At 51.1% G+C, this 27,301-nt stretch overlaps 1 protein-coding gene across 2 annotated transcripts in view; it reads right to left on the bottom strand.

The window, feature by feature from the left end:
• Positions 1 to 27,301, bottom strand: part of znf385a (zinc finger protein 385A) — a 53,307-nt gene extending 26,006 nt beyond the window's left edge. Inside the window, exons 1-2 of one of the 2 annotated variants that reach the window (XM_086042329.1) lie at positions 26,618 to 27,301; positions 7,564 to 7,727 (exon numbers count right to left, since the gene is read on the bottom strand). In XM_086042329.1, coding sequence (XP_085898455.1) covers positions 7,564 to 7,727; positions 26,618 to 26,627 — 174 coding nt within the window. In that variant the 5' untranslated portion in view covers positions 26,628 to 27,301. Of the gene's footprint in view, positions 1 to 3,901; positions 4,167 to 7,563; positions 7,728 to 26,617 lie in introns of those variants that run through there. The other variant, XM_086042337.1, reaches the window with a different exon arrangement.

Raw genomic sequence — 27,301 nt, 5'->3', positions numbered from 1 at the left:
ATTTGGCCCGTCTTTGTGTTGAATTTGGCCCATTGCCAAGCTTTCCCTTAAGTCATCTTACGCCCACTGTCACACTCCTCTATTATGAAGATATCCCCAAGAAGAGAATTTCCTCTTACTGCAGCTGTAAACGACGTGAACCTTTAAATGCATGCACAGGAGTCCTCACAAGTTACTCTGGGTGACAGCAAGGCATGGAAATTCCCACGCGCGGATGAAGAGCGGGAGTAGACGAAAACCACGAACTGGGATGTCCGGATCAAATGATAACAAATGGAATAAAGACCCGAGACCATAGAATGCCGCCGCGGCTAGGCATCCGATCTCCCGAAACATAGCAATCAGTCATTCTTATCTCATGCGTCTTTTCCCAGCCAGCATGACTGCGGTTCTGTTCTTCGTTCCCGCACGAGTGGAAATAGATGGAGACGCCGTGCAGCTCCAAAGACGAGAGTCGGACTCGTTTGCGACAGATCGAAGCGCAGCAAGCTATACTGTATGCGCGCACGCTCTATACCACAGCAGCAAGGAGCTGTACCCGAGATCAGTTTGGACAATGTTGTATTATCCTGAAACCGTCCAAAGAAACACCCGCAATGTGAAGTCGGGTCACGCCACATCTCAAGGTACCACAGGACTTGATTTTTAGTAGGGCTCAACAATTTTCAAAAATAGTCTAATTGCGATTGCGTTTTGATATGCAATTTTTTATGCCCCAAAAAAAGGTCAGCTTCCCATGTATTTGGGGGCAAACACGAGCAACGCATTCATCTGCATTACAATGCATGACGTTTTGGTTTCAGAGGGAGTTCGGATGAAGCTCAAATAGAGGCAATGAACCACCAATTAATAAGCAAGACTTTATTTTTCGACTTGAGTCGGAGTTGTTAACTTAGCTAACGCTGACTTGCAGTCTTTTAAGTGTCCACTACAGCAACCTTACAAAATTCGACCAAACCAGTGGGGCGTAAATAAATCCCATTACGACAATACTGCAAATACATTTGTGGCTTCATCACTTCAACTTTTCGTGTTTCTTGAAAAGTATCAAGCCTACTGACCGAATGAAATGAAGCAGATGTTTTTTATTTTCCAAATTTCAGCCTGTGTGATTTGAAAATGGAATTCTTTGCAACGTCAACTTGAATTTGATCAATTCATCCATCCTACTTTTTACAAAGCAAACACGATTTACGATACGGTCGAGTGTTCCGGTCCTGTAGGCAACGTGAACGAGCCCAGTGTTCTACATTGCATGCCGCGTGTTCCGGAAAGACACTGTCGGAAGTTAGTTGACACGTCACGCTGGCGTGCGTTCCGTGCTGCACGAGGGCGTCGGCGCCGTGACCGCCCATTGCCCCTCTGGAGAGCTGAAGTAACTGTGCGCAGGAATTATGGGCTTCAGCCCAGTTCCCCGGGTGGAGGTCAGCTACGATCCATCCAGTCGATTCAGCTGTTAAAAACACCGTGCAGCTGCCAAGAGGCCTTTGTGGCGGGGGCTGCGGTGCGTGTGTGTGTGTGCGTGTGGGGGGTTGTGTGGGTGGGTGCGGGTGTGGGTGTGAGTGTGGGGGTGTACGTGTGGGGGGTTGCGTGTGTGTCGGGGCGGGGGGTCACACAGAAACCAACCCAAACTCCCTCTAAAGCGCAGGCAAATAAACACTGTGTGATCATGTGATCCGGTCCTTGTGAGGATCCAAAAGCTTTGATGTGATCAAAGGCCCGCATGCGTTGCAGTTACTGTAGTGCCTTGAGATACGAGTTGAACTTGTGCAGTGATGCCCGCAAATCAAGACAAATCATCCTTCCCCTTTGAAATGAAGGGGAGTGCCAGTAGCCTTTTCCACTGGCTTAAATGTTTGTCATAGTCATGTTGGCAGAGGAACTCCATTCATACATGGACCACTAATGCTGTTGAATGATTTCTCCACCACTTTATGATTCCATTCTTTGTTCCTCTCCCTTGCACCTTCCCATTTGCGGGGGTGGGAAGCAACAAAGTACAAGTGCTTCCTTACCATACTTAAGTAGATTTTTCAGTATTTTAATTGAAGACAGAATTGATTTTTCTGACGAAACCGTTGATTTGATTGGATCGAATCTGAAAAAAGCACACGTGTGCTACTGTGCGAGTATGGAGTAGTTTTACATGATCAATAGCTCATTTTGCGTTTTCTGCGAGGAGAGATGGGCACTTGACCCTATCTTGCCGGGCGTCCTCCGTCCGCGACCCAGGCACCCTTCCGTCATCGTCCCTCTGTTCTTATGAATAAATAATCGTCCTCCGACCCAGTACGTCGTTGTTCGCAACGGTTTAACTCATTCAGTGCCGGACCCTCTTTCACCCTAATGTTTGAAACATATTTAAAAGTATATCAATACGTTCCTGGGATTGAATGGCGGGACTGTGAAAAGACAAATAAATATCTCCGTGGCAGTTGGCACTGAATGAGATATATCAATATTGGTGGATTAACTCATTCGATCCCAAAGACATATTTATATGTCAAGACATATAAATATGCGCTTGGCCCTGAATGAGTTAAGTGTCGACCAAGATAGCATTTAGCTGCCAACACAACCACCGTCCGTCACTAGACTGACTGGCGATGTGGCAACTTTTTGGGATGGAGGACGAGTGTTCTTCCTCTTGTCTGCTTGAAGCAAAGCGAAGTCACCCCCTCCCGCAAACAAACGCGCACGAGACGAGAAGCTGCGCGTTGTGAAATGTCACATTCGGTCTGAAGTAGTGCATTGGCAGATTACACACGCGAGACAGGCCGGGCGTGTTTCCGTCAGTCGTTTCTGAACTTGGCATCCGTTGGTACTTGACCCGGTATGGGTTAGGGACGGACGAAAACTCACTTCCGTCCTCCCTTAGTCCGTACTTTAAAACAAAAAAACCTGCAAATTCTCGTCCTCGATCCGCAAAATGGGCCATTCCATCGCTGAGACGGAATGGCCCATGTTTGTCTGTTAGTCAGTTGAGAATGTTAGCAAAGTGTCTTTTGTCAGAATATATCTGGTGTGTAACATTGCCGATACATTTGAAGTGGAATTTCCCTTTTCAATGATAGACTATTTGTAAGGAACATCCAATCGTGGAACGAGCGAGTCTACGGAGTGCGCCCAAAATGTGGCGACTCTTCACGGCCATCGCAAAGGCGTTTTTCCGCTGTTGCTGTCGACTCTCCTGTTGACAGACGGAACGGCGGGTGTCTGATTTTAGTTGGACGCTATGGGGGGGGCGGCAGCATTCATCAGTGGAAAAACAAGGCTTGTCATCATTGAAGGCAATCTCATACCTCCGCAACGCCATCCTCCCTGATGGCACGGCTCGCTCACCACGGTGGTGTTTACCGGAGACGGGCAGCGCAACTCGGGAGTCGAAAGAACGGAGCGGCTTGCCAACAGTCCTGACCTGCGGCCAAGGAGTCGGATCCGTTTGGGTGTTGTGTTCATGCTCAGCAAGTGTCACGAGCATCTTGGAGGAGTGGAACGCCATTCCGCACAAGCGCGTGACCGGGCTGACTGCGGCTAACTGCTCATCAAAGCAAATTGCACAGATGGCATTGTGGCCCAAAAGGAATGAAGTACACTGTCCGGTATCTTTTCTTTGACTACTTTCTCCTGCTCCCAAAATGACTTTGGTCATATCTTGCCGTCTTGTTTCCTGTCTCTGTCACGTCTTTTCAGTTCGCTGCCCTGTGCACTGTGTTTGATCGCTCCTCAACAGCAAATTCTTTTCATCGCGTGGAACTTGAGCGGCAAGTAAGGCACCGCTCTGGCATTTGCAGTGTGATCTGGAATCACTGGAGTGGATGTAACACAGTCTTTGAAGCACAAGTCCGGAGGCCCGATTAAGACGAGGCCAAGGGAAATTCCCAAGGAGCTGTGTACTCACCTTCTTCTCCTCAGTGTCTGCGGAAGCTTGGAGCTGCATTTCCCTCGCGCGCGCGTGCTGCCGTCGCAGGTGCGTGTCTTTGGGTCTCGGCGTGCGTGAGACTCAAAGTGCCTGATGCGCTCTCGCGCCACAGAGATGAAGAGCAACTTCCAGGACTTTTGCCTAGCGGCGCATTGCCGCCGGCGGTGTCTCGGCTTGGCCTTTTTGAGATGTCGGGATGCTCTCTGGAAGCTCCGCAAATGTTTCCTCCTCCTCTTCTCTCGGCTTGCTTTCACCATGCCCTAATGCTTGCCACGGTGCTCGCCTCGAGCTCCACTGCAGTGTCTCCTCCCCTTCTCCTTCCCTCCCCTCCTTCTCGTGCATATTTGCTCCCTCTGGATGCGCTTGAAGGATTAGGAGAGCGTTCCACTTACCCCCCCGCTTGCCAAAGCTCAGCCACTCTAACAGAACCAAGCTGAAACATTTACGTTGCCCACCGACTCCAACTAGCAGGACTGTTTGTAGACCGTACGGGCTATTTGGAAAGTCACGGTCTACCTGCATTTGCACCGGTCCAGGCGGTGCATACAGTATGTATGTATTCTGTACGGAAAAATGTGTGTCCATAAAAATGTTGTCCACTCTGACTTTCCAAACACCCTGTGGAAGTCTTCAGCCACTCTCATCTCTAAAACGCAACTCAGTTGTCATTGCACAGAAAAGCCGAGCACGCCAAGAGCTACAAAGGAGTCAACGGGCGGTTCCAAGAGCATTTCTGTCCGGGATGCCCTGCCTGTGAAAATGAGAGCAGCCACCGCCGTAGAAATGTTGAAATCCCCCCTAGTGTGCAACAAGTGTCTTGCGCCGCCTCACCGCCTGACAGCTACATTTTGACCCGTTTTGCTGCTTCTTCTCCTCTCTCTTCCACACCGCCTCTCCTTCCCTAAGAGGGCCTAAGTGGCAATGTTGTTGATTTTGGTGACATTTGGCGAAGCCTTTTGAGACACTTTTGTGATTAAGGGCTACACAAATGAACTTGATTCGACTTGAACCACATCATACAGCGTGATTTTAGTGGATGCGGTCTTCATTTGTCAGACGTAAACCTTTGAGGCCTAGATAGATCCATCCGACGTTGGCCGTGGCCAACTGTGACCGACGCTTACCCCCCGCGGCGTCAGGCCGGTCGTCGCAACGACAGACAGCGACGCTGACCATTAAAGTAGCTTCTGCGCATGCGCGAGATGTAATACCCCTCCATACCGTTGGCGGCGGTAGTCACTATTGCTCATGGTTAGAAAAATCCAAGCGGAAAGCTATTGGCCGGGGGCGGATTATAAAAACGTAAACAATGCATCCAGCTATACTTTTTGCTCAGGATGAACTCCCACGTGAAGCAAACCCTCGCGCTCTTGACACAGTATCGTGAAATACTTACATTGTCAACCCTTGCTCTTGTACGTGGAAGAAGATTAAGAAAGATATAAATATATAAATAAGATGAATCATTTCCTCATATAACGATCATTCGTGAAGAATGGTATGGTAATGATAATGCAATGTGATAATACTACTCATAATATGATGGCTAGCAAATTGTATGTCACTGTGAATATCATAAAGGAAGAAATAAACAAGCATTGTGATGTCATTTGACATTTTCAAGGGGGTAACAACTGAGTCTGTGACAGAACCAATGTTGTTACTCTGCAAAGGTGATCACGTTGACATGAACCTGATAATTCAGCCCTATTGCCATTTGCTGACCTTTGAGCTGCCTCTCAAGAAGCGAGCGCATGGGCTCTATATTGAGACCGCCGCATACTAATAGTGTAAAGCGGCCCCATCACTGTCCAAAAGCCCAATGGCACTGACAGCCAAGTGCACTACAAATCATATTGCAGCACCATTAAAGCTGGACGGTATATATAGAGATGACGGCGGAGAGGCCATTCCTCTGTTGCAGAGGTAATAAGCCTCCGTGGCTAATTATGACGTACAAACTCAGCGAGCTCAATAGTGAAGCGGGACGACAACAACAACAACCAAAAAGGGAGTGACTTGCTGCCAGACAAACGGTCAACGGCATTTCTTCATGTTCGGGCTGCAATCAGAGTGAGTCTCCGGTGAAATAGTCAAGATACACAGAAAGCGCAAAGACGCCGGAGGCTTTGAAGACACTCAAACGGCAATCAGCATTTGCCCTTCGCTCGGACAGTCGCAGGGAGAACGACGCAAGTGCTGCGTTAGTCTTCCGCGCGGATGTAAACATCAGCGAGTCGCGAGCACGTGCTCTCAAACTTGAAGAAGAATCTGGGGCATCGGACTATTTCCAAGGAGTTGGCTTTTTTTCAAATTGTGTCTACTTAAACAGGAAACAGTTTGTAACATGCGTGTGCGCAAGGCACACATTCTGAGATGGTGCATGGCGCCTCTGGGAACTCCCGACTTGAACGTTTTTCTTGAATTGACCCCATTTTGTTTCCCCGTACATCTACCGGTACTTAGAAATGGATCTGGATGCAGATGATTTTATTTCCTGCATCCATCCACTTGACTTAAACTGGAGTAAATACAACACGCCATTATTTTCAGTGTGGCAGCACTCTCGGCTCAGAGTTTCAGTCTCATCTGCGTCCATCCACGCTTGCCTTCTCAATATATCGTGTTGAGTGTCACAGGAAGTCTGAGCCTATCCCGGCTGATGTTGGGCAAAAGGCCAATTACGCCCCGGACGGGTCGCCAGTCATTTATATGGCGCACTGTGAAAAACAACCACTCGCACTGATAGTCACACTATCAGTTGGTGGCAAGTGCACAGACCCTGCCCGGATTGAAGCAAGGCGAGTGAACTACTTAACTGGCACGGCCAGTCTCCTGTCCATTACAGCACTGTGAAATGAGATAGGAAAGATGAACGTGAAGGTTTTTGAGGTTATTTTTGGGGACCAAAGTGCACGGTCCTTGCTGCAAGGTCAGACCTGTTGGCCGGCCTCTCCTGTGGCCCCCTCTCCTGGCCGCAGGCTCACATAACACGGAGCAGGGGGATTTTGGAGATGAAATCGATGGTGGATCACTTGTTTGTATGTCTGTCACAGCTCATTTGAATCTGAATTTAGAGAACTGAATTTGATTTGAGACAAATGAAAGTTGGATTTTCAGTGAGGATCATATACAGTTTCAGAAACTGAAATCAATTTAATCATTTTGCAGTCAGTGTTCCCAAATTCCCAATGCAATGATTCAAATGAAATAATGCAAATTCAATTGAGGTTATTCAAATCCAATTTTTATGCAATTATTCAAACGTTAGTAATTCATATTCAGCATATATTCCACCCCATATTGTGTGTGTGTGTGTGTGTGTGTGTGTTGCGCGTGCGTGTGCGCACATGTGTGTGTGTGCGTATTATATCGGAGAGCGGCTCCTGCTCCTATGGAGTAACATCCAGGCGTTGATGTGATGTGAGGCAGCCATTTGGCACATTAAAAGACACTCACGGGTGATAATAGAAAAGCAGCGGCTATAAAAAAAAGTGTTATGTCAGCAATAACAGTCATAAGAGCACGTCAATTTCAATGCAATTAAGTTTTAACGGTGGATTGAATCCTTCCAGTAATAACGGCTCACTGCGGCAATGACTCGCTGTCATTCAAAGTGGTCCCAGGCAGTCGGCTCTTACCGCGCTGAAGTTGTGGAAGAGGCTCAAGCTGTGTGGAGGAGGAGGAGGAGGGGGGGGAGTCTCCATGGGAAACTGCAGGAAGGGTTTCATGTCCAGGTGGGGCTGGACCACTGTTGGGGTCCGCAAGAATGCGGGCATCGCTGCCCCTGCACGATTGATTCCTCCTGCACACACAAATGACATCCGATTCAAAGCGCTGTGATTCGTTTTTTTTGCCAAGTCAGAGCCTCAAATGTGATGCTTTGCGTTTGTGTGTCCCAGAGTTTGGCACCGAATGTACAGCAATTTCATTCCCGAAGCAACTTATTTGGCAGCGGGCGCGTCGCGAGGTTAGCATGTTTGCTTCAACGTTCTGGGATTCAAAGTTGGAATCTTGGCTCCGGTTCTCCAGTGTGGAGTTTGCAAGCCCCTTTGTCTCTGGAATCAGGGCTGGACTGGCCACACGGAACAGAGCGCACAGGCCTGGTGGGCCGGCGAATTTTGGGGCCAATGCGGCGCTATTTAATGATTGTTTTCCTCCCTTTTCTCCGAAGGAACCGGCCGAGGGAGCGGCCCACGAATGCAATTACAATACAGCAAACTGAGCCGATCACCATTAGTGGCAGTGCTGTGTGGTTGCCAGGGCTGGCAAGGAGTCATGTCCGAATGCAAGTTTTATAATCTGCGCTTCAACTACCGTGTGTGTTTCTTCCGGTCAATTGCAACGACTGCGATTATTTTCACACCATAGCAAGCGAGCAGATGTCATCGTCTTCCGTACCATCCACAGTCACGGTTGTAGGCAATGTAGGCACACCTTCTTCTCCTTTCCGACGGACACTTGCCACACTCAAACTACAGCAGTAGACTGCAGTTTGAGGCCAAAAGCACGATTCAAGCCATTCCCACCGCTGTTCACTTGTCTGATCTTAGGGTGTAAAATGAAGACGTTCAAAGGAGCACATCTATGAGCCCCGTCGGTGTTTAATTCCCCTAAAAGTTCAGGCAAGGCTGGCATAATGAACGACACGTGGCTCCCGGTGCTCGTCATCTCGACTCTTCCCTTCTCGTCTCCTCTTTAACCTCTGTCAGGGATGATAGCGAAAGCAGCAAAACTCAGCCTCGGCGAGCTCTCGGATTAAGCCTTTTAATATCCGACGGCGGATTGTGCTGGCGTTCAAATTCCCTCCGCGACTTAAAGCTTTTGCTGCTCTGCTTTTGGGGATTGCTGGGAGCCACGCTGTATTCTCTGGCTCCGGCTCTTGCGTGTCTTTTCTCCCGCTTGCCCTGGGAAATTGTTCATCCGCCTGCCTCTGCGCTGGCAAGATGTCATTTGAGGCTCTCTCGACACCCCTGCGTTTCTGTCAAGCTTTTAAGTCAGCTGAAAGAGATCAGAGGAAGTAATGCGGCTCCTGGGTGGAGGATGCTAACTGATGGACCCTGCAAAGTTTGGATTAGAGAGAGTGACTTTGTCAGGCCGAGTGTCAAGTGCAGATTGCCTTCGGCTGCGCATCTGTCAGCCTTCAGGTGCACGGCGAGGACTGCATCATTACAGCTCCTTAAGCACTTTGAGCACTCAAAACATGGCCGCGCTGATCACATTTATGCGCAAATCGACACACTCGCGTGCTCTGTTGAACGAATGGACCGGAAATCGAATCGTACCGCCGTTGCAGTGCGTGTCACAGGTCCAGAGCAATGACGTTCATTTCAGGATTTCAGATCGTCCCAAAACATACGAGACAATGACACAGAACGAGAGAACGTGAAGGCTGACGAGTTGCTGAACGGCGCCCCGGTTTTTGGACGGAAAAAAGATAACCGACGGAAAGGGGTGGGGGGGGTGGACTCGCAGACTATGCTCCTAGGGGGGGGACACAGTATGAGTTCTGGAAACTAAAAATCCCAGCACATGGCCACAATAAACGTGTACATTATTAGGTAATGTCTAAATGAAAAAAATTGTAACCTCTCTTTCGGTAAGGAGGACATCTTCATGAATTTAGTGTAAGTGTTACAAACGGTCCCTGATTGGCTCAATATGAGCAAGTAGGCCTGTGTGATTTCTCAGTGAAGGGAGAAAAAGAAAAAATATTTGATCGCATAAAAGTTCAAGGTCGTCATGCGTGACATCTTGTGAAATGCCAGCAAATCTTGTGAGACTTAAGCTCAGTGAGCATGTAGCGCAAAGGTTCGGCAACACTGAAAGGATTCGCTCGGGTTTATTGTGTAATGGGAGGTCTCGGCCATTGATGAAGGCAGCTCGTCCTCGGGGGCAATTTCACAAATATTTGGCTCCTTGACTGAATTTACTACAACACAACAGAGGAGCCTTATTTTTTGTCTTACAAAGCATCCATTCATGTCTGGGGCTCCTTGGGAAATTGTCTGCAAATACAAGTCTAAAGCATCAACAAAGGAAATAGTTCATTTCGCATGACCCGCAGGCAAATTTCCTTCATCCTCGGCAAAGAGCGACCAACATCAGAGCGGCTTGTCTGATTTTATCTCGTACGATGTTATCCGAACACATTACTAAAGCGTTTGCCGTTTTTTTCACGGGGTGCTGGAAGAGTATCAAGTTTTGAACGTGATTTGAGCTAAGAGCATGATCACGGAACAGAAATAAATGTGGATCACCACTGTAGGCGCCAGTGTGGATCAATCATTGCATATTGTTATTTTTGACAATACAGTACGCTATCAATATGCCAAAAAGCCGTATGAAAACTGGGACCAGCCAACATCCGGCAAGTGAAACATTTGAATGTGATGCGATGGGATGTTCGGTGCTGTTTCATCAACACGGCCTATAAAATGAAATGCAAGCAATTCAAAGGCATTGTATTGCTCTTTGTTTGCGCTTTTGGGGGCGGAAGAGCAAAGAGTCATAAGAACATCTCGAAGGGAACCGACTGTTGTCCCCTTGTGCTATCAAACCAACAATGGACAGCCTTGGAAAAGGAATATTAGGTTTTGAATGGATGACTGACAAATTCAAGGTTTACTTTCCATTGCACCACCGTGAAATGATGAATTCTGCAGAATTGGATGTCAAACAAAGACAACGCTGTAAGTGTGTGCGCTTCCGTACGTAAATCAAACCATGGGCCTGCTGTCCTCCAGCTGCGTAAGTCACCTCATTCATTCATTTATTCATTCATTCAAATCTCCCCCCGGGGACCTCGTACAAGTCTAAATGACACACAATGACTCGCCGCATGGTGCTTGCACAAGTTTGCTTGCGTGTCCTATGATGTTTCATCAAAAGAGCGAATAGTTGCCACGTTTTCTTGCAACGAATGAAGACATGAAGACAAGCACCGTTGCATCGTAGACTGTCTGCTTCAAATTTCAAAACAAACGGTGGCGCTCATTTCTTACAGCTGACCGACAGGAAATTCAGATGTAGTTGACAAGAAGTCATGAAAAGTTGCTTCGAGTTTAGGCTGGCCATTTTGTGGTCTTTTTCCGAGGAGGAGGCGGCGGCCGCCGCCGCATGGTCCGCATGGTGCACTGTAGAGAGCGTGCGTCAATGCGGAGGCGAGCTCAAATTCGAGAGGTGGCAGCAGAGTGAGATCGAAGGAAAAAGCAAATGAGATCCCCATTTGGAATCATTTGCCAGCCCGTCTCGATAGACCTTGCTCAAGTCTTCACGTGCGCACTTGAATTGCTTGGATGAAAACAAGTAATGGTGCGCCTGAAACTACAACGCCAGGTTATTGCAGTCTACAATATAAGCAATATTGCGTAATATCACAGATGGGCACTTTTTAGCCGGCCCGTCGTCCGTCCGCCACCCGGCTACCCTTCCGTCCGTCCTCGTCCCTCCGTCCTTATTCATAAAAAGAATCGTCCCCCGCCCGTCCCCGTCCTTTTCAAGCGCTTCCGCCCTTACGTTCCAACACATTTTGCCCAAAAATAATTATTGCAACATTACGCAAGGTTATTTTAGGAGGAAACAAAAGACTTTCGACACTTTCGGGTCGTTTAAGTGTACGTGGTATCGCGGAGGAGAACAGTGGCCTTGCTGTTTAAAAGATCCCAACACAACACGTTCAGTCGTTACTTGAGCGGACAAAAAGAGGGAGGGACCAAGAGCCGCTTCCGTCCTTGCGTAATATGATTGAGCGTATGTCAGTTAGAAAGAGAAGCTCATGCAGAAGAACCTTGGCCAAATCCAACTGGAGGTTGTTTTTTTTTGTGCGACTCCAAATATAGGCCAGGAGAGTCTTTTGCCATCTCCAGATGAGCTAAGAGGCCTTGCGGGTAGCGTCGCACAGCCTGCTCGCTCCCCCGCAGGGTGCCGGGTGCATTCTGGGGAGAACGATGGGCACAAGACAAAGTAGGCACGCAGACGCAGATCTGCTGGCAGGGCCAGCAATAGCGGCGGCGTTAGAGAAAAACAAAGGAGGCGGCGGAAGCGAGCACCTCTCCTCCTCATGGTGCGAGGAGGTGGAAAAGGTGCGCTCAGGTCGACGCGCCATGTTGCTGCCGCCGTGTCGACGACAGAAAGGCCGATGAGATTTGGAAGGACGGCCCCCGCCTCGGATTTGCATGATAAAAGCGCGGCAGATAAATATCATTGCGCTCTTTCTTTGCGCTTCTTTGCCGAGTGGCAGCTTTTGTGAGCAAGCGCGAAGCGTGCATAATTGATGTTAATCTCAACCGGAGATTTCTGCTGGCTTCGCTCGATCCGACGTAAAGCTCGCCTACCCAATGCGTACATGAGTGCGGGAGCCACTTCAAGGAGGATGACATCTTGACCGTAACCGCGCCGTACTTCCGTACCAATTAGCCATAGAGACACCGTGGTGCCCTCGAGTCGTATTTCTGTTGTTCCATGACAACCTTTGGAACTAAGAAAACTCAAATGAGTGCTCCATATTCAAATGATTGGAAACGCCATACCAATCTCCCGCCCAAAAGAACAGCAATTACCAATTGTCATTGATTCTCTTTCCATGATTTGTTTCGAATTATTGATTCATCGGATGAAGAAAACTGGTTCAAACTTCCGTCCTTTCATTCACATTGACTACGCAAACAAAAGTGTATTACGATCCAGTTGCCGGCTTGTTCCGCAACGTGAGGAAAAGCGGCAAAAATGTTGATCGTTGACATTCCAAAGTCCGAAAAGCAAATGTTTTGTTTAAATTCAACACAAAGACAATCAGTCCCCTCTCATGCAGGACTACGGAAATGTATTGGTGAAAAGCTATTCATTTGAATTAAATTAAAAAAACATACATTGAGTCATTGAGTAAGCTTCACACCTCTGAGTTGTTTGATGAAATATCGCTTTATAATATTGCACTTTGCGAAAACAAACAGAAGTAACATAAAACTAATGTAAATAAGCAGTTTATGCATCAAACTTGAATGTGATTGTGTAGCTCCCTCGGGTGTGCACACTTTGGCCACCTGAGGTGTGTACACACCTGTGCCCCGGTCCACCGAAAATTGCCAATTTATTCCACTAGGGTAGTTCTCACGTACGAGAAGGGTTACCCTAACCCTAACCCTAACCCTGGGGGAACGGAATAAATTCAACAAAACCCCCAAAATCAGCGCAGAACTTTTACCTGACCACTCACACACAGTTTTTCTTCCAAAATGGAAACGTAAAAAAAAAAAAACACCACCAACAACAACAAAACATAGGGAACATGAAGGGTGACACACAAAAATGGGAGCTTTTTAACAATCAAACCAAGAGTGAGGGAATAAAAATACTTCATTCATAATGATTGAAACCTTCTAACATGCCGGTTAAGAAACTGATGGAATTTTCTTTTTTTTTTATGACATCCTGTAGATGGCGTCCTCCTGCACAATGCATCCAAAAATTCCTGTTGTTTTTTTTTTTGTGTTTTTTTTTGCTCACCCTGTATTTCATTTTAAGGCGGGTTCAACCTTCAATTTATGAGTTGTGTGTAATGAAAGGGTTGCTGCAATAGTAATGACACCCCGGTGGGATTAATAGGACACTTTCAAGCCCGAAACCTCCCACAAAGATCCCACTTTGATCTCCCCTAAGTCACCGAATCAAGGCACGGAGGGTTTAATTGCCAGTCTGCTACTTTGGCGTCTTTGAGCAACAGACGAAGGGAAGGGAGGGTGGAGCTAAGGAATGATGTCAACCAAAATGGAATGACTGCCTGTGACCTGTCTGACCTCTCAGCAAACCACAAAGTCTAGAACAAACACACGCACACACAAATCACCTGAGCCACAGATGCACACCCCTTAATCCTTCAGATAAATCTCTTGCTGGCTCCTAGGCTGCCAGCAAGTGGACCTTTGGAAGTGCTTGGCTTTTGTACTTGTGGCTTGAGGGATTGTGCGTGCGCGTGCGCGTGCGCGTGCTTTGTGTGTGTGTGTGCCGGGCACCTCCCGTTAACACAGACACACCCTCTTGCACGCTGGCGTTGAGCATGCGCAGCACACAGATCTGCTGGCAAATGCGAGGGAGCTTGTTTTGTCCATAAGCTTCCGTCTGGCCGTCTTTCACGACCCGGCGCTTTGACTTGCTCACGCTGCGCTAACGAGTCGCCCAAGCGCAGCCGAGGTGGATGCAGCGAAGAATGCGTCTCTGGGCTTTTAGGTGAGTCACAACGTGCCACAACACGCGCTCCCTCACTCAGCAAAGGATTGATGTACTTAATGCAAATATGCTTCAATTGGCCGGCTCCCATTGCATTCCTTCAAGATCTTCATCTCCAAGGCGTGATAAAAACGCAACGTGTAATCAAGGCTGAACCGCAGACCTGCCACAAAATCGTTTTGCCGTGCAAAAAAGCTCAGTTGAGGCGTTGCTCAGTTGAGGCGTTGCTCAGTTGAGGCGTTGCTCAGTTGAGGCGTTGCTCAGTTGAGGCGTTGCTCACTTCAGGCGTTGCTCAGTTGAGGCGTTGCTCACTTCAGGCGTGGCGACGTTGCGACGTTGCTGACGGAGAGAGTTTGTTCCCGTTTCAGGTCAGAAATGACGGGCACAAAGCCGCCTGCCGGGCAGGGCTAACGGGAGACGACAGCCGGCATGACGGCGACACGGAATGTCCACTCGAGTCAAGGCATCCGCTGCCCGTGCACACTGTTAACCGCAACAATCATCTCTCCGCGGGAAGGGTAGAACATTCGTGCACTTTTGGCCCTTCTTTGCTTCTCTCTCAGGGCAACCTTTGGCACAAAAACTCTCTGCTCACTTTGTTACATAAAGCAAGGAAGAGCAGAAAAAGACATTTTGCCATTGCCATGGCGGGGAGGCGTTATCGTTCCAAATGCCACCATTAAATTGACTCCAAATGCCATTCGTCAATTGCAGCCCCCACCGCCATTTTTCTTGCTGTGCTTTCTTTTTAAATGAAGAGAAGCAACACCGCATAAACCGCAATGAAACATAGCAGTGAATGTAAAGAAGATAAATGCATCGCATTAAGGGAGGTCCGTATATCACGATATGTGAAAATGGTCCAAAAATTCTTTTTACAGACAGTAACACGCAAAGGAAATATCGAATCAAATGTCGCACACGTCTTTGGAGACAGATGTCGCCCGGGCCGAGGAGAAAGCCGTTACGTTTGGGTGAAAATCGGAATGAAGGGGCGGAGCCGGCAATCCATTTCAACTCTTTGAGTCTCGACGGCAGGGGCGCCCGTTACGTCGATCGCGATCGAGCGGTTGATCGTCAAGGGAGTGACGGTCGACCGCGTGGTGCCGCCTCATTCACAAGCCCTCCCGGTTTGATACGTAAGCAGTATCTGCCTGTCGGGGTCAAAGTGAGCTTTATTATCCCCAAGTGGCAATTTTGGTTTGATTTATTTGCGCAAAGTCATACGATAGCATTCAATGACAATGTGCCATCCTTCCTATTGGTCTCCGTTCTCCTTCCTATTTCCCGTACATTATGTCTGGATACACCTCTCTGTACTGCCCCTAGTGGTGGAAAGAAAACACCACACCAATGTACATGGAAAGAATTTTCACTATTTGGTGACAGAAGGTGAAGCGCGGACTCCTTCCACTGTTGCTTGTTTTCCGCCACATGACTCCCACAGCCACCCCGCCCCCACCAAGAACCCCCCCCCCCCCACACACACACACACACACACACACCCTGCCGAACAATAGGCGGCAACTTTATTCCCAGGAACCTGCGCCCTCAGGTGTGGAATTCTATCAGCTGGACCTGGGCGGACAGTCACAAAGGCACCCGGTTATGTCCTAGATTAGGCCCCCAGCCCTCAGGGGAAGGACGGGACAAGGTTGGGCTGAAGCAATGTGGGCCATGACGGCATTTGAAAGAGCACGCCGGTCGTCTTTGAGGAGCACCAACAACAGCACGCTGATGCCCAGCGTTTGCCAGTCCATTTCGTTGGGGGTGGGGGGGGGTGGGGCACCAGGGCAACATCCTATCAGCCTAATAGAGTCAGGGAGGTATTGCCTACGAATGCAGAATAGCCTAGCGAACAAGCATGTCCCCGAACGCAGCGACCCAAACGGAGCACAATCTTTTTAAGTGGTGGTGGTTGGGGGGGGGGGGGGGTTCATCACTTGTCATTGCAGAGACCGCAAATGACACTTGTGTTCAAATCAGCAACCATCACTATCGTGTGATGAACAGCATGCAGATAAGGAGGAGTGTGAGCTAAAAGAGTGGAGGGGAAGCACGCTAAGCTCAACCGAGCGAATGATCACGATTTCAAATTGTGCGCCAACTTCTGACAATCCAAGAGAAGAATTGAAAGGCTCCTCATAAATATTCATCCCTGTGGTTTCTCAACATATGAAAGGCGCATGCCCCTTGAGCTTTTGTCCAAGTAGCAGGCCAACTCATTTTTCCATTGTCGCGTCTCCTTTACCAAAGCAAAGTTTGGTGAATGTTCACTTGAGATACCTTTGAGCGCTGCGGCTGCTTTCGGGCGCCGCGGCTGCTTTCGGGCGCCGCGGCTGCTTTCGGGCGCCGCGGCTGCTTTCGGGCGCCGCGGCTGCTTTTGGGCGCCGCTGCCTCAGAGCCTCAGTCCCGGTCATGGCCGTTTGTCCGTCGCTCCTTTGGTCATGAGCAGCGCAAAGGCTTGATTGAATCTGGCGTGCCATTAGCGTGTTCAAATGGGCCGACTTCATCTGTGAGCTGCTGACTGACGGGGGCCGTCATCTCTGTAATGGGGCCTGGCGCTGGAGCCAACGCTGGCCCGGACCAGAGCCAGCGAGAGGAGGGACTTGGAAAAAGCTGGACGGGAGATTCAGGGAGGCACCGCGGTGACAATGAGCCACGTTGCGTTGTATTTCTGGGGGCTTTCAAAGCTCATAAATTGTGCGGCCAATCATTGCTTCCAATAGCTTCCAAGCGTATTCCTTTGGCGTACGGTCGAAGGAGCCCGGCGGGTGTCTTCCGATCACTTCTGCCGTTACGTGTACGGCGCAACAAAAAGATTTGCGCTTTTTGAAAAAAAAAAAAAAGAGATAATGATAACCTTTTTTCTTTTTATGCAGCGATGCAGCAACAGGCGTTCAAAAAGCAACCAATGAAGGCCCAGTCAGCGGGGCCAGACCGAGTCAAGGGAAGCTCGGACATTTTCGCTTGCCGTGGATGCTTACGTTAGAGCCGAGAGAAGTCCCGCTGCTGCCTCACGATGGGCCTCATTCACCGACGACTGTGTGGCAATGATCGTACTGTGCGCGCAATCTCAGCGTCTATGCAACATCGCCGTGGCATTCACGACACGTGCATGCCGTCCCATTTTCTTCGCGCCACTCTCCGCAGGTTGAGGAATGGCAATTCTTTCGAAATGACGCCCTGCGATGCGATGGCCGATCCGAAAACGGTCCGGACAGGGGATCTCGAGGACTTTATGGGGATGCTTGGAGCCAAATGGTTCCCGCAAAGTACGCCCAATGTGTATAACGTATACATATATACAACATGTAGGATGAAGAATGAACACTCAGGGTGAACTAGTTGTTCGCCCTCAGAAGTGTGTGTGTGTGTGTGTGTGTGTGTCTCAGTACTTTTGTCCACAGGCGGGTGGTTCTCCTCGTCTTCCTCACCTTCCACCGCAATGTCCTTGCTTACGCTGCTTTTTCTCCCCCCGTCACCCTTTTCGCTCTCTCGCCTGCACTAAATGTTGACCGAGCAAACAAAGCGAATGGCTATCCACACGCGATGTGGGCCAACTCTGCTCCCCCCCTGGCCGGCTCCGTCCGCGGCTCTCTGTTCTCTTTCGGGCTGCGCTGACATGCTTGCAGTCCCGCACCTTTGTCACCTTCACGAAGGACGACAGCCTAGTGCGCGCGATGTGCAGCGCTAGCGCATTTTCCATCTCCAGCCAACCGGGTGACAATGAAAGGTATTTACCGCACGAGCGCAGCTTCCGTGTCCTCAAAACATCCCAAAATATGGCACACACATTCTTCCGACTCACTGCAGCAAGAATAGGGAGCATTTTCACACTCTGGCTCGAACGGCCGTGTTCAACTACAGTCAAAAAGTTATTCTCATTTTTCTTATTCTTCAGTATTGAATTGAACATGAACCGCACATTTCCAAAGAGCTTCTTTTGGACGCGGAGGTAACCACGGTTGTGTCGGTGCTCACTACGCAGACCGCGCGGCTCGCTTGAAGCGACCGAGCGCATTCTCCTCTGCGACCTATGTTTTATTTAAAGGCCCGCTTCATGCCATTGTAAAGTGTCGAGATAAGAGGCCATAAGGGGAGGTCGTTTCCAACCAGAAATCGTCCTGCTCTAACGCAGGCCTCCGATGCACGTCGGGACACGTCCGAGGTTTGAGATGCAAAGAGTGTTGACGCTCACGTAACGCGTCGTGTAAAAGGGCAGACAAATTTGCCACGCGCCCCAAAACGGCAATTTCAGTGTTGCTCGGATGCGGAAGGACAGACAAACAAATGGGAAGTGGGTGTAGCTGTCGAGCAAATAAAAAGTGCCTTGCCTTTTTTACGTGGGGCGAAAGTCCGCAAGCGGGAATACGGACATCGGACAAGCACCGTGTCGAGCAACCGTCTCCAACTGGCAGCGCGCAGGATGCAAGCACAGCAACAAGATTCGTTTTCCTCTCCGGGAGCTTATTGGACTGATATGTGGGAGGGCTGAGGAGGAAAAGGGTTCTGTTTTTTTCAGTCAAAAACAGAATACACGGCGAGAACACGTTTGATGGAAAAGAAGTTTTGACTCAATTTGCCCAAAGAATATTCAACAGCAAAAGACAAGTTACAAGTGACCAAATGTGTTTAGCGACGTTTTGAACCAAACACGCAAGTCAATGAAAAAAAACCCCGCCTCGCTCACTGGGCTACAGGTGCAACACAAACGCGGAGATTGGATTGGAAGTCATCGGCTATTTGTGAACTTGTTAAAAAATATTTGAACGTTGAAATTACAATGCTGGAGGGGCTATAACATGGCGACGCGGAGTTTTGACGGCACTATAGGACTAATGCCCTAATGCCGGTGTAGCTCCTTGCCTGGTAGAAGGAGTTGTTGGTTTTTTTTTGGCAATGATAGGGTGACACAGAGACAATGATATAGAGTTCTATTTTTGTAATTCCCCCAAAATGTTTGTCTGGGGATGGCGGGACAGATGAATGGCATTTCTACTGATTTCACGGGCGAAAGATGATTTGACAGGAACGCTTTGCGTTGCGAAGGCGGCTCCTATGAAATGCGTGCCTCAAGGCGCCCCTGCATTCGGATGTCGCTCAAAGGTCAGATGCCATGACTGGTAGACGACATAAAGCCGTGAAGTTGTGACTCTATTTCTTCAAAGGGCAGGATGATTTCCTTCCTTTCTACGTGTACGATCTGCCTTGGCTCCGCCGCTCCTATGCTGCGATGGAGCACGCAGGATGATGATGAAGGTTTGCACGTGAGGCCCGCCGCCGACATGTGACGGAATGTGACGAAGCGCGCGTTGATGTGGCCGGCCAAGGACCCCGCCCGCGCAGATGTGACAAGACGTGTGCCTGGCGCAGCCTCTCCTCCCTCTCCCCGTGGTCTTCCTTCTCCTTCAACCCTGCCACGATGCCAGCCAGCCTCAGACTGCGGCAGTGCAGGGCAGTGAGACGGAAAATACGGTGATCGGCGCCGACAGAAATAGAGGAGCCGGACGAGTGGGGGGGGGGGAGTCCAAGGATGACAACGCAAGGGCGCGAAGACAATCGAAGGAAGGAAGGAATACGAGGTTGGGGATGTTTGGGGCGGCCACTGGCGGAGAGCAGCGCTCGCGCTGGCGATTTGACGTCAAGAGCGCCACCTTGTTCCGCAGCGCGCGCGCGCACGCAGTAAGCCGGCTGTCCGGCTCCCTCTCAGCACGAGGGCCGACGGGGGCGCGCATCATTCATGAGCGGGGTTCTCCTCGGCTGCATTCGCAATCGGCCTTTTTTCAAGGCGCTACAGCGAGCGTGCCACGGGAGCGAGGGAGGGGAAAAAAACATTCCGAGCTTGAAAACTGAATGACGTCGATGATTGATGTAGCGGCGCTGTATTCTTACCAACTTTCACCTATTGTGATTCATGAAGTGAAATCTGGGGGAAAGAATGTCTTGCCATCGGCGATGAAAACAAAAGATCGGCTGGATGAGGTTTGAGAGACAACACTGCGCCCAAGAATGCGCTGATCAAAAAGGCCTGCCCGCCATCCTTCTGCCTGCCCTCCTGCCATGAAGGTCGCCCTCCCCGCAGCTACGGATTACTCAGGCAAAATACGATACTGCCCTTCAACCGAGCTCTCTGGCTTGCATTGGTAAGGACAAGCCTTCTGGAACTTCTGGACTACAGGCCACTTTGTCCTTATTTTGGCAAAAGTATCAATAGTTGGTCGACCTGACAATTTCACCAGTAAAGTCAGCAGTGCAGGTGACCTAGACCTAGACCTAGACCTAGACCTAGATTTGATCTGGCGTCTTTCTTGTGTGATCCAAAAACAAAAAACCCATCACGGTAACTATTTGGCGGTAAACATTCAAGAAAAATGTGTTTTAAAAACAACCACAACAACCACCTTAGACGGACAACGCAGCGCGACGTGGTGAGCAACGGAAAAGTCCTCTTCAGCCATACGCCGCGCAGACACCACCGCAAACGCAGTAAGCGGATGGCCTGGGCCGCCGCTTTGGCCCCGAGAGCCTTCCGATGCGCACCTGCGGCGTCTCGCGGCCCGGCCCCTCCCTTCCCCGCGGCCTCAGGCGCAGGCCGGGCGCCGCGCGGGGCAGGTCGTGGCAAAGCCCTTCTCCTCCCTCTGGCACCGTCCCTTTGAGGGGCTCGGCCACGAGCTCGCAGAGAGGCAGGTGCCAGACGCCTGCGCCGCACCCTGCAATGACTTCCCTTCTCATCCAAGTGAAAAGTCCCCCGCCGTCCGTGCGCTCGCCGTCGGCGGTCTGGACGACACGGGGGGGGCTACTCCGAAACCTCAAGCCATCTTTTTAGCACCGGGCCATTCCGGCACAGCGCGCGCAAGGCTTAGCAGGCCGTGTCGGCGTGAAGATTCTGCCTATTTTGAGACTGTTGCTGTAACATTCGGGATTAAGAGCGAGACCGTCGCTCAAGGCTTCTTAGAAGCAAAAGAAGCCACGACAGTGTGTGTGTGGGGGTGTGTGTGTGTGTGTGCGTGTGTGCGTGCGTGCGTGCGTGCGTGCGTGCGTGCGTGCGTGCGTGCGTGTGTGCGCGCGCACGCTGATGCCGAGGAAGGAAAAGACAATCGCCTTTGGGAACGCAGGTTGAGGTGACGTCCTTGCGGCGTGAGGACGACATTGGCAGTGCGTGACGGATAAAGAAGGGCCAGAGAAGCTGCGGCCGCGTGGCGAGGAACGCCTTTCTTGCCGTAGGCCGGCTTGAAGCGAACGACAAACGACACCGGGCCCTGTCGCTCATCTTGGGGTTTTTTTGCTGATTTCCTCGCTGCCTTTGCGTCCCTCTCCCGCAAAGGGCCACGCCATCTCGCGCGTCTTCCGCTCCGGACGTGGCAACCGCGATGACCGTTCTGACCTTGACGCGTCTTGAGGACCGTTTCTTTCTCTTTGGGTCTTTGTGCAATTCCCCTTCTCAACAGCACTCTGAGGAATTGCCTCCATGAGCGAATTCCCCTTCACGAAGACACTTTCTAGCAGTCAGCCTTTCTCTCAGGCTCGACCGAATCGTCTTCAGAAACGGAGCGGCCACGAGTAATGCGTCATCTTTGCCCACCAAACGTTCGCTTTGCTCAAGCGTTTTATGCTTGGCCGCCGCTACTTGGGGAATTGTTCCGAGTGCCCCCTCCCACACTCTTCCTGGATTAGTTAATTGATCAACCACTCTGGGCTTTTACTTTTCACGAGCGCGATCGCTACTGACAAAATAGTCCGCTTTTAGCCATCGCACATTGGACGGGAACAACGCAGCAGAAGCGTTTCCCACAATGTCTCGTCGGCTGGATGATTTGAATGGAACGTTGCTTTCAAGTGCAACTACGCTGTTGGGGTACAGTTGATTTTCCAATGTGCCAGTTCCGTTGCACCAGAATTGAGAAGCTGAAGAGTAAGACACAAACACATTCATGTACGTCCACGTCAACGCTACCAGTCGAACGTTTGGACACGGTTTGAGAAACTCTGTCCAAACTCTGAGCCGACCTACTCGACAGAGGGCGCTTTGTCGGATTGGAAAGAGCGCAAAGGCCTCGTTCCAAGTGCCAGCCAAAATCCCATATTTTAGCCCACCCGGATTGAAACCGGATGGCTCCGTTGTGGTCTGAATCCGATTTTTGCGAGACCGATTGAATTTGGACAGGACGCGTCTCAGTCTCGCTTTTGACCGTTGCTGACGTCACTAAGCGCAGCGCCAGACCCAATGCGGCAGGCAGAGCAGAGGACGCCAATCCAAGTGCGGAGTGCTAAAAGTGGAGCCTCCTCTGGCGTTGAGGATGCGGTCCGCCGCGTCTCACATTTGCTGCACCTCCACTCGACTACGTGACGAGGCCAAAACACCCAGGTGAGAAAGCTCCGTTTTTTTTGCTGCCACTGGATGTCACGACGATGTCATCGAAACGGGACGCGGGCCGGACGACGCCTCCGTTACCGCGGCGTTGCTACGACGATAACGCGGCCCAGTGCGAACAGGGCCGGATGCCATTTGGACGCTTGTCGAAAACGGCGTGGACAGTCAGCCCCAAACGTCTCATTTAAGGAGGGGACCGATTGGAATCGGGTACGAAAAGCCATTCCCGAATGCAAATGATCAGCTCATGCCGCCGGTCGTGTCATGTCACGAGTGGCCGCGAATGCTCTTCGGCCGCCGCCTAGCAAACACTGCAGGCTTGCTATTTGAGGAATCATCTGTGCCTATTTCCTCAGTGATCGCAATGCCTGTCGAAGCGTAGCGAGCATTGCTCAGGCCGCAACTCCCAGGTGTCCTCTAGCCCGAGGATGCCTCCGTCTAAAGCGCTCATCTGACACCCTAATTGCACGCAGGTGCGCGTTGACTCGGCGGCGCGGCGGCACTACTCCGGAGGCAGGTGCGCCGGTGTGTGTGTGCGTGTGTGACACTCATTCCCCTCACGTGTTGCCTTTGACGGTAGGGCAGCGCGTGAAACAGAGGACGAATCAAGCTCGCGCGCCTCTGCGGCGTTGAACGCAACATTGCTCGGAGAAGGAGGAGGACGCACTCGGGCACAGGGTGTTTCCTCTCCACCAGTCCAAAACAATAACACGCCTCTCTTCATGAGTCTCTTGCACCGACACGACAGCTTGAACGTACTAGTCGACAGCGCCGGGGCTAACGCCTTACTTACAAAAGTACCGCGCTACAGCAATGGCCATTCATTTGAATGCTTCCTTGGCAGTCAGAGTTGGTTTTGAAACTGGCCGGATGCGCAAATGAGCACAACACAATGACATGAAATTGGTTTGAAGAATTGTGTTCAAGCGAACATTCCCCGATTCCAGCAAAAGCTGCTCATCGTCTAGTTCAGAATTGCCAAGCGGCCATCGCTCTCAAAGCAGTTATGTCTGTTCCATCTCGGATGTGCAAAGAGACCCAATGGGATGAAGTGTGCCTGCACGCGGAGCAAATGTGGGGCTCATTAAGGCGTCATAATTACCGTGTCACTTTGACATCAACGCGGGCGGGGAGCGCAGCGGCTCACGAAATGGCAAAGGAGTGCTGATCATATTTTGCCTCTCACTTTGAGTCGACCTCCCGGGGCCAGTTGAGCGCAGTGCGCTGCCGGGGGCCGGGGGCCGGGGGCCGGGGGCGGGGGGCGGGGGGACATGCGCGGAGGAGTGAATGAAACGATCACTATCCATAAAGACAGGCCAAACGAGAGGTGGGTTTGACGAAGACCGATTCGGCGGCCGATCCGAGGAGTCAGCTGAGGGTGGACCAAACCTCCACACATGGCGTCTCTCCTCCACAAAAGGTCCACAAGAAAGTGCTCATCCCCACAAGATTTCTTGCCGGAACATTTTTAGACTCAAGCACACTATGGCAAAAATATTCTCATCGATCCATTTTCTAAGTTGCTTAAGATCAATAGGGCTGAATTTCGGTAGCCTTCGAGCCACTCCCATTTGACTTTACTGTCAAACTAAACATCAAACTAAGAGAACGACTTAAAAACAATCGCACGACTAGCTTAATGCTACCGCAAAATGTCAAACGCCATAGTTGTTCCCTCCCTTGCGAGTGTTTTTTTGTCTCTCCCGATGTTCCCAGGCCTTTTGTCTGGCCTTTGATTTGTACTTTTGACAGGAGTGATTTTTGTTGTAAATAAATGTTGTTAAATCTCATCTAATTCTCGTCATATCATGTCCAGTTTCCATGAAACCCGACAGGGACAGATAACTGAGGTACACGTGTTGAGAGTTCCATGCGTGGTCAGAGAATAAATTCAAGTCGTATGTCAAGGCGCCGCAGTATTTTTGCTGGCAAAATACTGGCAACTTTCGGCCAGTCTTGGCACGCTCACAGCAGCCTAGAAAAAGTGAGCGAGGCGGCATAGTGGGGAATGGCCGCGGTTGGGAATGTAGCGCTATTGAGATCATCTTATTTTGTGCCGCGTTATGTCCTCCCCGCCATCCGCCGCTTCATTCTTGTGGGAGCGTACAAGCCCTCAGTCAAACGGGACGGATGGCCACAAGAGTGAGGCGCAATCGATTGACTTTATGATCGCGCGGTGCGGCCAAAGAGCGCATCCGCTGACATTGGCGCCATCATCACCACCGCCGGCTTGCCACCTAGGACTTGGAGTACCGTCACTTTCTCCCAAGTTGACTCCCAAGTGCAAAAGCAGCGGGGGGGCACATGGCGTTGGAGCGAAGGGCGTATGCTTCCAGGTCAGTCGCAAACAAACAGCGGGAGCCCGAAAAGCAACGCCGCTGGCGACTGGAGACACGAGCGCTCGCTCTCCTCTACGATCTAACTCCCGTTTGTTCGTGTTCTGTCAGCACTTGTCACATTTGTTTCAGACGCGTGAAGGGAATACGATGATGGAATGGCCGCGTCAGCCTGCCCCAGTCCGGCAAAGGTCATTACAATGACATTGGCCTTTTCCTTTTCAGCCAGAAATGCCAAACGGCTCAGCGCGCCCAGTAAATGTAACGGCATCGCAATGGAAAGCAAATACAGGCAGAAGAACGGGACGCTGCGGGGCCGCTGCGGGGCCGCTGCGGGGCCGCGGCGGGGCCGCGGCGGGGCCGCTGCGGGGCCGCTGCGGGGACGCTGCGGGGACGCTGCGGGGCCGCGGCGGGGACGCGGCGGGGACGCTGCGGGGACGCTGCGGGGACGCTGCGGGGACGCTGCGGGGACACGCAGATCTTGACGGAGAGCTTCGGCGGGGCGACTCGAGGTGAGCTTTTTGGCAAGTGTTCAAGCGGAAGAGTCAGAAGCACGCTGCTCGGCCGTAGATGAACGTTGCGCGGGCGGCAAACTAAAAGTCACCGTCGTCCACGTGAGCGCGAGGCCGGAGTTGAGTGCACCACCTCGCGCTCGCCGCTTTGCTTCTGCGTCTTCGCCAAAAACGTGCGGGCCAGCGAGCAAACTCGGACGATATCGCAAAGGAGGGAAGCCAGTGAAAAGTGGAGCCCACGTGAACTTGCTCTCGTCAAGGTCCGCATGAGAGGCTCTAATCATTGGAGACGCCTGCTTGCAAAACATGTCTGCCCACACAGCAGAAGGGCACAGCCCGAATCAGTCCAGGCATGCGTTGACACAAACAGAGCCGTGCACGTAGCGACGCAATGAACGCGCGCACGCGGGCGGGCGCTACGTCGATGCCTAAGCACGTTCTTCTCGGCCTATACGCACGTCACGCGCCACCGCTCGCGAGGACTTCCAGCAGCCAGCTCGCGAGCTCGCAAGCTCGCAAGCGCGGCCGCTATGAGAGCAGAATACTAAAGAGGAAAGTGCTGGCTGAGTCACAACACAGCACGACCGCAGAACAAGTCCAAGCTCGGCTGCGTGTGCGGCGGCAAGCAGGCGACGCGATCTTTTTGCCCAACGGCGCACCATCACGGCATCGCGGCGCTGAATCGTTGAAAGGAAGCGAGGACTTGAACGCTGTCACTGGCATCGCAACATATTAGAGCCGTGCTGCCAAATCAGGTCAGTCCGAGCGTTCTGATTGGACGCCGCTTAGTGATACTGACATCATGGCCACATCATTTCTTTGCGCTCGACTGACGTGTAGAAAAAGTCCCCACTTCAGACCCTCAAAGAGAAGATGGCCGAGTGGGAATGTTTGGGGGAGGGGGCAAAATCACAACAAAATCGGACTTTCATTCTTCGACAGGACATGCGAGCCGGGTCGTGTGACCAAACATGCCATAATCATACAGTTCAGCACCAAACTACTTGACCTTCCCTGTCATCACTCACACCTGCCGTACTAATGGCACCCGATTACGATAATGACAGGCCCTGGCCGCGATTTCAGAGTTGATCCTGCCGCTCTTCTGTGTTGACAGATGTGGAGTAAACACCGCGCGCTTTATACACGACCACTAATGAAGAGCCGCAAGCTGTGCAAAGGAATGAGTGAGCCGACAAATGATTGACCTTCCGGCGCCACACAAACACAAAATCTGCAAACTCACCCAAAATCATGCTTGTGTGCTGGCCGTGGGTGGCCCGGCGGCCCGTCCCGGGGACAAATAGCTCCAAAGTCCCCCCTTGTGAGTCCCCCCTTTGCACAGGAGGCAAGTCAGAGAGGCTGATGTGAGGACAGACAACTGCTGCTGCTGCTGCTGCTGCTGCGGCGGCTGCTGCTGCTGCTGCTGCTGCTGCACATGCCGCCTGCTATGCCTGCACTCTCCAGGTGAAAAGCTAAGCTAGGTGTGTGACAGAGAGAGAGAGAGAGAGAGAAGGGAATGAGAGAACACCCGCCTGTGTGTGGAGGAGGTGGGGGAGGGGGTCCAGTGTTCCTGCAGCTGTGTGCTCAGGTAAGCTTGAGGACACTATGGAGAGCTTTACTTGCAAATGGGGAGCAAGGCAGAGAGGAGAGTCAGGAGGGGGCGGGAGGACCAAAAGTGAGGTAACCAATCAGAGGGGGGGGGGGGGGACTACAGAGCCAAGATCTTCTTCTTCTTCTTCTTCTTCTTCTCCACAGTAGCCAGGAGGCATTGCAGCGATCTCCAAGAAAGCGATGACAAACAACCTATTCCCGAGTGTCTTTTCATGTCCACGTTTCGGCTGGGAGAAAAGCTTGATTGCATACGCACGCACGAACGCACGCAGGCAGGCGGTCGGGCAGGCGGGAAAGCTCCCTGTGTGAAGCACAC

Source organism: Filicampus tigris, chromosome 1, assembly GCF_054856515.1.
Source record: "Filicampus tigris isolate MCC_2025a chromosome 1, RoL_Ftig_1.0, whole genome shotgun sequence".
Classification (NCBI taxonomy): Eukaryota; Metazoa; Chordata; class Actinopteri; order Syngnathiformes; family Syngnathidae; genus Filicampus; species Filicampus tigris.
The sequence above is the reverse complement of the archived record's forward strand: the minus strand, read 5'-3'. Positions and strand labels throughout refer to the sequence as shown.